Raw genomic sequence first — 13000 nt, forward strand, 5'->3', positions numbered from 1 at the left:
CTCCATCCATCACAACACTTTTCCACGGTCAAAGGTCACTGCTCTATGCCCAGCTCACTGGAGAGGTAGGAGCATCTAGTCTCATTTTTACACTGTTTAACATTATGCACAAAAATGCTTGGGTACCATACGCTCCTCTAAACCCTGACATAACACATGGCATAACAGCTTAACAACAAGAAGACAGTTTGCTTTCAAAATAAATATGTTAGTTACTGTGTTGAGGTCGCTTTGTATTGTGATTGTTGCCACTGTACATTTTCAATATGTTGTTGGCGTTCTCATCATTTTTCAATCAGGTATAGAACTAAGTATGGTTTCTAATACTCTCATGCTCTGTCAGAGTTCAGGGGCCACAGAGGGCTGTGTGACGGTGAAGTACAGCCTGGCAGCTCATCCCTCTCAGAACCAAATCCACTTCAGCCTCAAACCTACAGAGGACACGGGGTAAAACAGCTTTTGGTCAGACAGCTAAAGTGTAATTGCATTGGGTAGTGGGTTTACAGTTTGACAGTATGCCAGTCTGGGGTCAACTAAAGGGGGGAAATAAAATAATTGGTGGTAAGAAATAATTTCATATTTATTAAAGGAATATTACACCACTCTATCTGCTCTCTACAGATTGACCGTCCACAGGCTGGGGGCTCGGACCCTGATTCGCTCCCTGGAGATGGAGGAGAGAGAGCAGAGAGGACAGCAGAATGGAGGAGTGAAGGAGAAGGTGGTTGAGCTCAGTGTTCAATCAGGAGTGAGCAGTTCCTTCACTGCCTTCATTGCTGTCAACAAAAGGAATAGGGAGGCTATACAAGGACCTCTGCTGCGCAGAAATGTCCCAGCACCCAGTAACGGTACGTGCACATCTACAATGGCAAATTCGCTTTTCCGCTGTGTCGCAGCGTTTTGTGGGCGTGGAAACCAGCTTTCAGCTTGGAGCTGTAGCCTGTAGAAACGTTCTCAGGTCGAGCTACACAGGAGGGTGGGGGGAGGAAATGTGTAGGAAGAGCTGTCATTGGGTAGCTTCAACGAAAGGTCCCGCCCTAGTCCCGCCCCGCGAGCGTGAAGCCGCTCGGAGACAAGCCGCCTCTAGTCTGCGACAGTGAAACGCTGTGGGCGGTTCCAGCGGCAGGGGGCGCGAGGCAAATTGACCAATCAGACACGGAAATAGAGCAAGACAGCCTATCAAGATGCAGCGTCAAAGCGGCTTCCACAGGAGGCAAGCCGCCGAGCGTTTCATGATGTGCACGTACCGTAAGTGGACATCTGTATGAGACCATGTGAAATGATGTACTGCTTTAACATTATGCTTCATGGCATTAAACATTCAAATCGACATCTATTTTGGTGCATAAAAGAGGTGAGTTCAACATTTGAAGCAATGCTATCACAGATTCACAACATGAACTTAGCTTGTTCGTCAGCAAGCACAAATACTTTTATTTGTCTCCATTAACGGTATCAAAATGTCCCCTTTATTTTAATGTTGCATGCTAGAAATAAGACAGCGTTTGTACCACTGTATCTCCCCTGGACACAACTATGATATGTGCATGCGTGTGTGTCTGGCTGTACTCCACACTCTTTCGGCCATCAAAAACCAAAAACGTCATGCAGAAGGATTTGTATGACATTATCAAGAAATGTTCATTTAGGGGGGTACGGTGGTGGTAAGCGCTGTCGCCTCACAGCTCGAAGGTCCTGGGTTCGATTCCCACCTGGGACGCTGTGAACGCTGAAGGAATGCGTGCCCGTCCGCATGTCCTCGAGTGCCCACCGCCCGGGTGGTGTCGTCAAAAGGGCCTTTCTGTGTGGAGTTTGCATGTTCTCCCCATGCCTCCCGGGGGTTTCCTTCATATAGGAACCCCTTCACCAAAACATGCAATATCCTGGTTGCTAATGTGGTTCCTCCTCTGGTCGTTAAGGGCACCTGTTCAGAGGGAGGGGAACTGGTTGGAATAGCGTGAACCTCCCACGTGCTATGTCCTACCGGTGAAGCTTCCCCTGTCAGGTGAAAAGAAGCGGCTGGCTAACTGCCCATGTCTCGGGGGAAGCATGGAGCCAGTTTCGGCTCTCCCCACATCGGCAGAGGGTGGAGTAGCAACCAGGATAAATAAATTAAATTAGCACTAATGGGGGATAAAAATCGGATAAAAAATCAGGGGGGGGGGGCAGTTCATTTAGAAAGTTTTGGAGTTGTCATAAATTCATTTTTATGCCAAATTGTGTCTTTGCAATGAATACAAGAGACACTGGCTTACACTTTTTGTGTATTATTAAGTCCCTTGTAATGCCTTCACATAATGTGTCACTCTTTTTTTTCTTTCAAAGTGATGTATATGCAGCCCATGTTCTGTGCCATGGCCTGTGCCATGCCGATGGCGCGAAACTGTGCTGCTCCACGGATGATGATGCTGCAAGCTGATTGCGGATGTGAGTAACACCCCAAAGAAAATACATATATGGGTATATCTTTCTCCTCCACAGAAAACGGCCACTAGTGCAGTGCCCGTTCGCCCCGCTGCTCAGGGCTGCCAGGTCAGCCCAATAACACAAATCAGAAATATGCCTCTGCCAATCCATATACCGTAATTTCCGCACTATAAGCCGCACCGGAGTATAAGCCGCAGCAGCAAAATTGCCTGTTTGTTACATATATAAGCCGCACCGGACTATAAGCCGCAGGTGTTTAATGTTTTTTTTTTTTTTTTTTTTTTTTTTTTTTTAATTGTGTTTTAATGTTTAATTACCATATGTAAGGGTTCATGCACAGAGGGGATTGTCGGGAAAGAGATGGCTGTTTGAGGAAGCTCCCATTTATTAACATTTCAACAAAACAACATAACACAACACCACCTGTGTTTTTTTTTACAGTGCACACAGTGTCCGCGGTGTGGTGAAAAGAGGGCAAGAGAGGAAATTAAAACAGAAGTGGATTTATAGTTAGAAAGAGTGCTAAAAAAGAGAGAATTCCGTTTTTTTTGTTGGTTTTTTTCCGGAAAAATCCATAGATAAGCCGCACCGTTATATAAGCCGCAGGGCCAAAAAACGGGGGAAAAGCCGTGGCTTATAGTCCGAAATTTACGGTACACTGAAATGCCGAGAGCATTGCTGTCGTTGCCAAATGTATTGTAATATCTACAAAAGTAACACCATAAATGTTTTGTGCGCCAGCATTAAAAGCAGTTTTCCCTAAACAGTTACATTATTTCACCAAGGTCCTAAAATTGCCTTCTGTAATTAGATGCAGTATATCATAAATAAAACATTGCTGTAGTGTAGACCAGTGGTTCTGGTTCTCAACCATTTTATAGTCTCATGGATCCCATCTGATAAGATTTTAGTTATTCATTAGATTGGCATAGTCATTATTATACATTCTCTCAATGGGCTAACTTCTAGTACAGACCTGTCAACTCTCCTGTTTCTCTCTCACGAACGGAGCGGAGAAATTAAACTCGTGACAACACTTAAAAAGTAGCCAAATACCACAGGAAAACCGCTGACCTGGCAACCGTTCCGCGCTGTTTGCTTGTTTGGGTTGAGAGGGCGATGACATCGTGCATTGGCGATGTCAAAGGGTGGCAATTGGACGATCTGACTGTGGTCAAGATCGCGCAACTCTAATTGATTATGAAATGAGGCAAGTGGAAATTAAATTTTCTCCATCACCTTTATAGGCAATTTTTTTGCTGTAGTGTGTTGGTCATGTTTAACACAATGTAGGCTACATTAATGTAACTGCTATGATCAGGTTGGGAATATATCTGATCCAGTGATTTTAGCCAGTATTGGCCCGATACCGATAGTGATCAGATCAGATCAGCGCATCCTTAATAAACGCACAAACGCACACACAGACTGTGTTTCCTGGAAGGTATGCAGGTATGAATTTGTGAGCTTCTTCCATCAAGGTTGCAGATAAATCTAGTATACATAAAGGTAGCCCACAATAATCATTAAAATAACTACTACTAATGACTACTTTTCCGGTTTGACTGACATCTACTGGCATAAGGCATGCTGCTGCAATTTAAATGTCTTCTTATCTTGTTATCTTGTTTGGTTTCCCTTACATTTTGCCCCACCTGTCAAAGGTAAACCTGCTCTGACATCACTGATTGGGGTGTGGCCAGAAGTGCAACATGCCTGAAAGTTTCAACCCATAGAGAGCAGATTATTTTTCTACCTGATGTGGTTTAGTGTTGTTTAAGATGTGGTTGTTTAAGATGTGGTTTAGTGTTGTTTAAGATGTGGTTTAGTGTGGTTTAAGATGTGGTTTAGTGTTGTTTAAGATGTGGTTTAGTGTTGTTTAAGATGTGGTTTAGTGTGGTTTAAGATGTGGTTTATTGTGGTTTAAGATGTGGTTTAGTGTTGTTTAAGATGTGGTTTAGTGTTGTTTAAGATGTGGTTTAGTGTTGTTTAAGATGTGGTTTAGTGTTGTTTAACACCTTAAGTGCCATAGCCGAAATAATTCGTCTTACATAATCCAACGCTTAAGTGCCAGAGCCGAGTTTACTCGTCTTACATAAACATTTTTTTTTTTTTGACGGTGGTACATCAATCAACAACTTTTACATCTTCGAGATCACTATTGGAGCAAGATAATGTGTATAATCTATTTTACCGACCCACTAAGTGTTGACAGTGCTCCCCCAGACGACCGAAATCAAAGAAAAAACTGCCGCGGGACCAAGCCGTTCAAGGAAATGCCGTGGCGATTTTACAGTAATCCGTTCAAGACTTGTCTTGCCTGAGAGCGGCCGCGCACCGGCAGCAGCACACAGAGAGCGGAGAGCGATTTGCAAAATAGATCATAGGTGAAACACACTTTGAAACACCTCAGAAAGGCCAGAATCAACATCTGCCCATCGCCCACGCATTCCCCGGCCCATCTTGACTCGCACAAGGAGCGTCTGCACGCAGGCAAGCAGGCAGGCAGGCACACAGGCAGGCAGCAGCAAAAGCGCTTCTGACACGCCCGCTGTACAGCCAGGAGGAAGGAGGAGAAGACACACGGAGGGAGGAGTTTGAATGAGAGGGGTGTTTCCTGTTGTTATGGAGGAAATTACTGTTCAAAACTATTGTTTAGAATGTCTGACGGTCTTACTGATGCCAAAAATGAATGGTTAAAGTGACTGTTTCACAAAAAGCCATTTATCTCTGAATAAATTTCCAGACGCTGAAACCATGCTGTACTCAACGGCTAATATCTACATAACTACTAACTCTGCAAACTAACTCTTTTAGACAGAGAAAGCACACATTCTATTAGTTATTTTTAGATGATTGGTGTTCATGAATTCTTAACAGAAAAGAATCCTCGGCTGTTTCTAAAATGAGCCAGAATCGTCAAAAACACCCCTGGCACAACTTACCTACAGGAATGAAAACATGGCTGGCATTCAATGTGTTAAGATGTGGTTTAGTGTTGTTTAAGCTGGTGTGCAAAGATTGATCCAAGAGAGAACATTGAGTGCATTTACATGCACACCAATAAACTGATAACTGTGAGTAATCAGTTTATGGCAATAATCTGATTTCTGCGTTTACATGCACTTTAATAATCCGACAATAGGAAAAACCCGGGTTTACATGATTCAGTCAATTAGTCGGATTTCTCTCCAGAAGGCGGCGGTAATTCCGCAATAAAACAACAGAAGAAGTAGTGCATGACGGAAGAACTCAAACTCGTGTATGTATAAACCCACAAGAAACCTGATACGCTGTATACATGCACTCAAAAGACGGGTTATTGGCCAAAAAACCTAGGTATGTTTATCCGTTTATTCATAACCCGATAACGGCCATAAACGGATAAAGCTTGTCGGTTTATGCTATTTACATGACCATTTGAATAATCAGGTAACTCCAGAAATCCGCTAATAAACTGTTTATTGTCTGCATGTAAACGCAACATTGTGTCATTTCATGTCTGACCAGCTCACCCAGTCTGCACCGAGTAGAGGTTGTGAGGCATGGGAATAACCGTTGCTATTGCTTGTAGCAGTACTACATGTTATCAACTGACTCTACACCATTCATGGGCAAAATGCGGCCCCAGGGCCGGACCTGGCCCCTGGACCATCTCAATCCGGCCCCCAAGGTCCTCAAAGAAAAACAAAACGACATCCCAAAAACTCAATAAAAGGCAGAATTATGTTAATAAATCTCATCTGCTACAGCCATTGGATTTGTGTCACTATTATATCAGGAGATGAACAAGAAACTACCAATCACAACGGGAGAGAGGGTCAAAAATAGGGAGACTCCCACGAAAATCAGGAGTGTTGGCAGGTATAATCTCCAATGTGTGGCCCCCCAAGTCAGTATGGCCCTCAGGAAAAAAATTGCCCACCCCTGCACTACCTACACTGTGTAACTTTTCATGGTACAATGATACAGACTGCTGCTACAGATTCAACCACACACCCAAAAATGAAGGTGCTGGAAGCTAAGGCAGAACACTAGAAAGAGGAAAAACGAGCAAACGTAACACCAAAAGGACTATTTATTCAGCTAATCTTTCAGTCAATAGACCTTCATCAGAGGATGTCTACACAACCAAAGGAGCAAAGAATAACACCACACCCACGACCGATGGTGGGTTTGGGTGCCAGATGGTTGAGACAATCACAGCAATGTATCTGAAAACCAGTTCCTTCTCTGTGATTGATAGACCCATTTCACAATCTCATGAACAGCACGTCGTGTTGAGAATGCAGTGAGAAAGGTCTTAAAAAATGGAAAATTCCTGGGGTCACTTTCGTAGTTTTGTTTCAACCTGATTTCTCTTAATCTTGAATTTCACAGAACATATTGTTTTTCAGCGATTCATTCAGAATTAGAATTCATAATTCTCATTCATCAAATTGATAGAGCGATTGGCAGATAGCTGTAGCCTTCGCACTCAAATTTGAGTTGGTGGAAGTCAAGTAGTTCAAGCTGAAAGTAATGAACGTCTTCATGCTCAGGCGGTATCCATACTTTAACACTGACCTTGAAATACACTGTGGTGTGTGTGAGGTGTACTGTTTTTTAATAAAGTATATGAACAACATCATTATCAGCATCTGTGTTCACTGAACATGTGCTGCACCGCATGGTGACAGAGGGACACGTCCTTAACAATGTTTCTCATATCAAACCGTGAGTGATTTATTATTGGTACTAGTGCAGTGCCCGTTGACCCCGCCCCTAGGAGTAGATCTGACAAATGGTTCTCAAGATATGCGAAGGACACACACAGACATACTCACTCAGCTTTATTTTGGACTGTCTGTTAACAGGTTCTGGATTTTATTTGAATGTTATCTATTTGTATTGTTTTTCCCAACAGCATACGATGATATCTGTGAAGATTCCCTGGGTGATGCAGTGGAGTGTGATGGTAATTCCTCCGAAGGTAATTAGACACACATATCATAAGATTACAGTGTAAATAGTATGTTGGTTGTCATTCCAAAAGCTCCAGACAACATGGCTTATGGTTTTGATGAGATCTATGAATCGCTGGGTGATGCAGTGGAGTCCGATGGTAATTATTCCGATGGTAGTTAGACACATTGTCACTTTCAAATAGCCTACTATTTGTGGACAGTGTGAACTTTCCCCCCTGCCTTACCCTTTTCTATTGATTACAATTCTGATGTTGTGGTCCCCAATACATGATTGCTTAATGACTGGTTGTTAGCCTAGCGTCAGCAGCTAAGCATAAGCCTCTAGCCTAGCAGCAGGAGCATATCTCGACATCTTGTTGGGTATGCGTGCCATTTATTTATTTATGCCCAAATATAATTTTCTCACAATAAAAAACAGATTCCTTGCACTTCCTTTGATTTTCTCCTCATGCAGGCATGCTTGATTGTGACTTTGATAATTTTTTATTTTATTTTCTTTATTAATTTTTCATAGGGACAGTGCAGCATTAATGAACATTTGCATGTAAATGTGCCGGTTTGTACCCTTAGCTAATTTCCATCCGTAGTCCCTCGACAGGTACTGTAGATCTAAAGTGCATTGAGTTAAAAAAGAAAAGGTAGTACATACATAGGGCAACTGACAGGGAATACAATGTAAGTACCGGTAACACATTATACATTATGGGATAGTGTATAATGTATACATAAAGGAGACATAATATAGACTTTCAGGGACATATACATATACAAAGAAACAGAAACAGGAAACAAAAAAAAAAGGGTTTAAAAGTGGTCACAGTTCTGGTTGGTTCTGAGCCATGATTTTAACAGTCCCTTAAAGGTGTGGACGCTGCTACAATCTCTGTCTGACAGTGGGAAGCTGTTCCACAGTTTGCTACCTCTGTAGGACAAAACATTTTGTCCGACAGAGGTCCGTCTCAGAGGTAGTTCACAGTCGCCTCTCGCTGAGCTTTGCGTAGTGTTAAGCTTGATAAAGTATTCTAAAGGAGGTGGTGCTAGCCCGTGAAGGACCTTATACAGGCAATAAAAAAGAAAAGTAATTGTCAAAGCTGAGGAGCTTGTACTTTAGAAGTATATTGCAATGATGGTAAGATGTAGGTTTCTTATCTAAAATTTTCAGAAGATGACTATGAAGCTCCTCAGCCCAGCCTCCTGCCACCCAGAGAGCCCTTGCTGCAGCTGATCTCTCTCCAGAAGGCCTCTGGCTCCTGGGTGCTAGAGCCAGCTCTGGCTACTGTACTGGGGAAGACCAGTGAGGAGGTGGAGAAGCCAAAGCCTGCATCGGTGAGTCATTGTCAAATCAAATATAAGACTCAAAATGAATGAATTGTAAATGAATTTAAAAGGCACGTATCTACAAACAGAGTTCACAAAGTGCTTCACATAAAAAAAGTGAATAGTACATATGAGACTAAAATAAAAAGGGACAGGAAGGGGGGAAAGACAAATGTAAGTATAAGATGATGTCGTCCTCATTCTCTTTGCTCTGGTTCCTGACGGCCTCTCCATCTGTTGTTGTTGGATTTGGGGAATTAGGTGAACCAGGAAGTGTGGGCCACCATTCTGGCTCTGATCTGGCTTCATGGCTTCAAGATGGAGGCCCAGGAAGAGTGGGAGCTTCTGGCTATGAAGGCTGTGTCATGGCTCCATACACAGAAAGGTACCGTAATAACAATAATATCTACTGTTTTATGATGATTAAAATCAGTTGTTTGGCAACATTCACAGCCTCCTTACATCCTGTATGTCTCCTCTGGTGACGCCTTGTGTCTTCTTTCAGCCTCGTGTGTCACTGAGTGTGTGGAAGCTGGAAATGTGCTGTTGGGTTGCAAGGTGCAGAAAGACGCGCTGGGGCTCTGAGGGCTTCATGCTGCCTAGCTTCTCCTTCACTCTGCTAACAGAGGGGTTTGCAGACAGAAGAACATCTATTCCAGCCAGCAACATGAACTTCATCAAATTGCACCTCACTGTTATACAACAATACAATAGAAATGTAATCCCACAACTTGTTGCATACCTCCTTTGACATTAACTGTTTTGTAATAAGTGCTGCTGGCTTTGAACTATTTTGTGAAAGCGTCCCTGTTCCGTTTGCCCTGCACTCACTGGGCCACATCCATCCAGGCTCAGTCATATAACAAAACATAAAGAGCTGCTATACTTGTGCCTTTTAAGCATTTAATGTTGGATTCTGAAACGGCTTTACTGATTAAAATAAAACTGGAATGATGCATTACTGCCCATTTTCATTGTTTATATTTGATTTTAAATGTACACAAGGAAATACAGTATTTGGGTTTGCAAAACAACCACTTGTTTTCAACAACAAAAAAGAACAACTCGCATCATCTTTTCTGGCCAAGACATTCCCCTCTCCTCATCAGTCTCCAACCTGACCCTGACTTGACCTTTGAAGCCCACATCAAACATCTGTGCAAAGAGCTCCTTGTACCACCCCAGGAACATTTCCAAACTCCATCCCACACTTAGAAACTTGTCCACACCTTTGTCTCCTCAAGGCTGGACTATTCCAACACAGTTCTCATCGGAACTCCTCTCAGGAGCTTCCAGAAATACAATACCAATCCCATCCAGAAGAGCGCTCCTGAGGAGAGTCCATGATGAACGTATCACACGTGCCTATGCTCTCTACACTTGGTCCCTGTTTCCTTCAGGATCTAATACAAAATATCTCTGCTAACGCATCAGTGCATCCACAGAAATGTGTCTCTCTACCGCAAGGAACTGCTCACACCACAAACCATGTAATCTGTGATCCAGAAACAACCTTCTCCATTCCTGTGGGATTCTGTCCCTGACCACCTGAGGGCACCAGAGACTGTCGACACTTTTAAAGGGGGCCTAAAAAGCAAAGAGCATGGTGCAGGACAGGTGAAATTGTTTTATTATTGTTTTCGATGCCTGTGACATCACTTGCTGGATGTTCTGCTGGTCAGACATCACAGGTGTACAGTTCCATTACAGGAGCAGTGACCCCTGCAGTTTACAAAAATGAGTAGATGCAGCCATGTGTGATTAAAAAAAAACTTTCCCCCAAAATCTCATTGCTACCTACCCCTCCCACATACAGTATTAATGCAATGTGGTGTCCAACCTGCACCATGCTCTTTAACTTTTTTTACATTTGTTTTTATACATTGAACTTTTACATTTTAATCAGGCCTTTTTCTTTTGTGTGGCTTTAATGATCTTTGCTGATGATCGGTTTTTAGGCTGTTTTCTTCTTCTTGTTCTTCTATCCTGTTGCACTTTGAGATTCCTACTTCTAATGAAAAGTGCATTGCAAACAAGAAGAATGGCTAAATAGAGAGAGCCTCTTCTCTGAAAGGTGCGTACTGTAGGTAGGCACAAAAAATATGCCTATACATCTTCCTATATGCAGAATGTCAGATTTATACCATGCAAACTGTGAGAATGTGTGTGGTATAGGCATTAGTGTACATTACATGTAGGCTATAATATAATATATAATTATATAACTATACTATTACTAGTACTATACTATTATATTATATAATAATAATGTTTATTATACTATTGTTGTCTTTGTAAATTAATTCCGTTTTTTTTACTAACCTCTGGTGGAGTGCCTGGCCTGTTAATTAGCAGGTATGATCTGGCACTGGATCTCAGACCAGAAGACTTATGAACAGTAACAGATCTCCTTTGAGAGCCTGGTGACGTGAGGTTACAGTTCAACAAAGACACGCTTTGTTATTTTGAGTCGGATAAAGCTACTCAATCATTCCAAGACAAAGTTTTCAAAACTAATCTTATCATGCTGTGAAATGTTCACATTGTGTGAGTTGATGACAATTTGGGTAAGAGATCATGAAAGTTTGAAATATGGGTTATAATTTGTTTGTGTCTGTTCTTAAATGAAACATCAGCCTAAATTTAACACACACACACACACACACACACTCACTCAAGTCTTATTTGAAGAGACTGATTTCAAACCTGTTCAGTGTTCTAAACATGAGCAACATGAGATGGAGGAGAAGGATGCTGTGTGTTTATCTATTGTCATTCCAGAACATGAGACTGAAAGGGAATGAAATGGTTGCATAGTATCCATTCTGACAAAATGCACTTGAGGGTATTCCTAGATTAATCATATAATGTTCCCATAGGGAGTTAGTGACCTTATATTGTCACTATAGTGTCCTTCTAAAATGTATTATAGTGTTACCCAAGTTGTTGTTGTTTTTTCCCCCCCGATTTTTTATCCCATTTTTATCCCCCATTAGTGCTAATTTTAATTTATTTATCCTGGTTGCTGCTCCACCCTCTGCCGATCTGGGGAGAGCCGAAAACTGGCTCCATGCTTCCTCCAAGACATGGGCAGTAGCCAGCCGCTTCTTTTCACCTGACAGGGGAAGCTTCACCGGTAGGACATAGGACGTGGGAGGATCACGCTATCCAACGAGTTCCCCTCCCTCCAAACAGGCGCCCTTCACGACCAGAGGAGGCACCACATCAGCAACCAGGATATTGCATGTTTTGGTGAAGGGGTTCCTATATGAAGGAAACCCCCGGGAGGCACGGGGAGAACATGCAAACTCCACACAGAAAGGCCCTTTTTGACGACCCCACCCGGGCGGTGGGCACTCGAGGACATGCGGACGGGCACGCATTCCTTCAGCGTTCACAGCGTCCCAGGTGGGAATCGAACCCAGGACCTTCGAGCTGTGAGGCGACAGCACTTACCACTGCACCACTGTACCCCCCTACCCAAGTTGTTTCTAATGAGAAAATTGCCATCGAATTGATTCAGTGTCATGAAGCAATTGAGCCCTTAACTTCTGAGACATTTAAACTAAAAGGTCCTCATGTCAACGACCCCATACATACACACATCAGACCACAGACCTCTATTTCCAAAGGAATACCATCTGAGATCTATTATGCACCATACAGTACGTGGGAGAGCGACATCAGTGGACAAAATTGTCCAAAGCCCCAAAATACTCTACTTACTGGTTTTCCATTTTGAATTTAGAAACAGACATCAAACATTATGTAGGCCTAAGTCAGCCCATGTCACACAGACACATATATGTCCAACCCTAAACATGATCATCAAACTTCAATTATATTAGAACATGTTAACAAGTACTTTACCATTCAGTGTCCATCAAAGTGTGTGTGTGTGTTCTGTAGCATGCCTACATTCTCACACAGTTTGCATTGTATAACCATTCGCAGATGAGGCTCTAATTTAGCCATCAACCACCCCCCCCCCCCCCCCCCACCACCACCACCAGTTTTATTTTCAGTAAAGCCGTTAAAGAAACAACCGACATAAAAGGTTTAAGCAGCTCTTTATGTTTTGTTACATTTTTCACAAGATAGTGCAAAGTATAGCTCTTGTAGTGCAAAGTATAGCTCTTGTAATTTAAATCAGTTTATGTCAAACAATGCAACAAGTTATGGGATTACATTTCTATTGTGCAAACAGTGGTGTGCAATTTGATGAAGTTCATGTTGCTGGCTGGAATAGATGTTCTTCTGTCTGCAAACCCCTCTGTTAGCAGAGTGAA

At 42.6% G+C, this 13000-nt stretch overlaps 1 protein-coding gene across 1 annotated transcript in view; it reads left to right on the top strand.

Moving 5' to 3' along the window:
* LOC310772118 (von Willebrand factor A domain-containing protein 5A-like) overlaps positions 1–9662 on the top strand; it is a gene marked incomplete at its 5' end in the record, with an annotated part of 14171 nt that extends 4509 nt beyond the window's left edge. Inside the window, 8 exons of the mRNA XM_083664574.1 lie at positions 1–65; positions 344–447; positions 622–848; positions 2326–2427; positions 7334–7399; positions 8557–8720; positions 8973–9096; positions 9217–9662. The exon at positions 1–65 is cut by the window's left edge and continues 94 nt beyond it. Coding sequence (XP_083520700.1) covers positions 1–65; positions 344–447; positions 622–848; positions 2326–2427; positions 7334–7399; positions 8557–8720; positions 8973–9096; positions 9217–9296 — 932 coding nt within the window. The remainder of the gene's footprint in view (positions 66–343; positions 448–621; positions 849–2325; positions 2428–7333; positions 7400–8556; positions 8721–8972; positions 9097–9216) is intronic.
* Between the last annotated feature and the right edge of the window lie 3338 nt (positions 9663–13000).

Source organism: Poromitra crassiceps (assembly GCF_964638095.1).
Source record: "Poromitra crassiceps genome assembly, contig: HAP1_SCAFFOLD_2025, whole genome shotgun sequence".
NCBI classification, from domain to species: Eukaryota; Metazoa; Chordata; class Actinopteri; order Beryciformes; family Melamphaidae; genus Poromitra; species Poromitra crassiceps.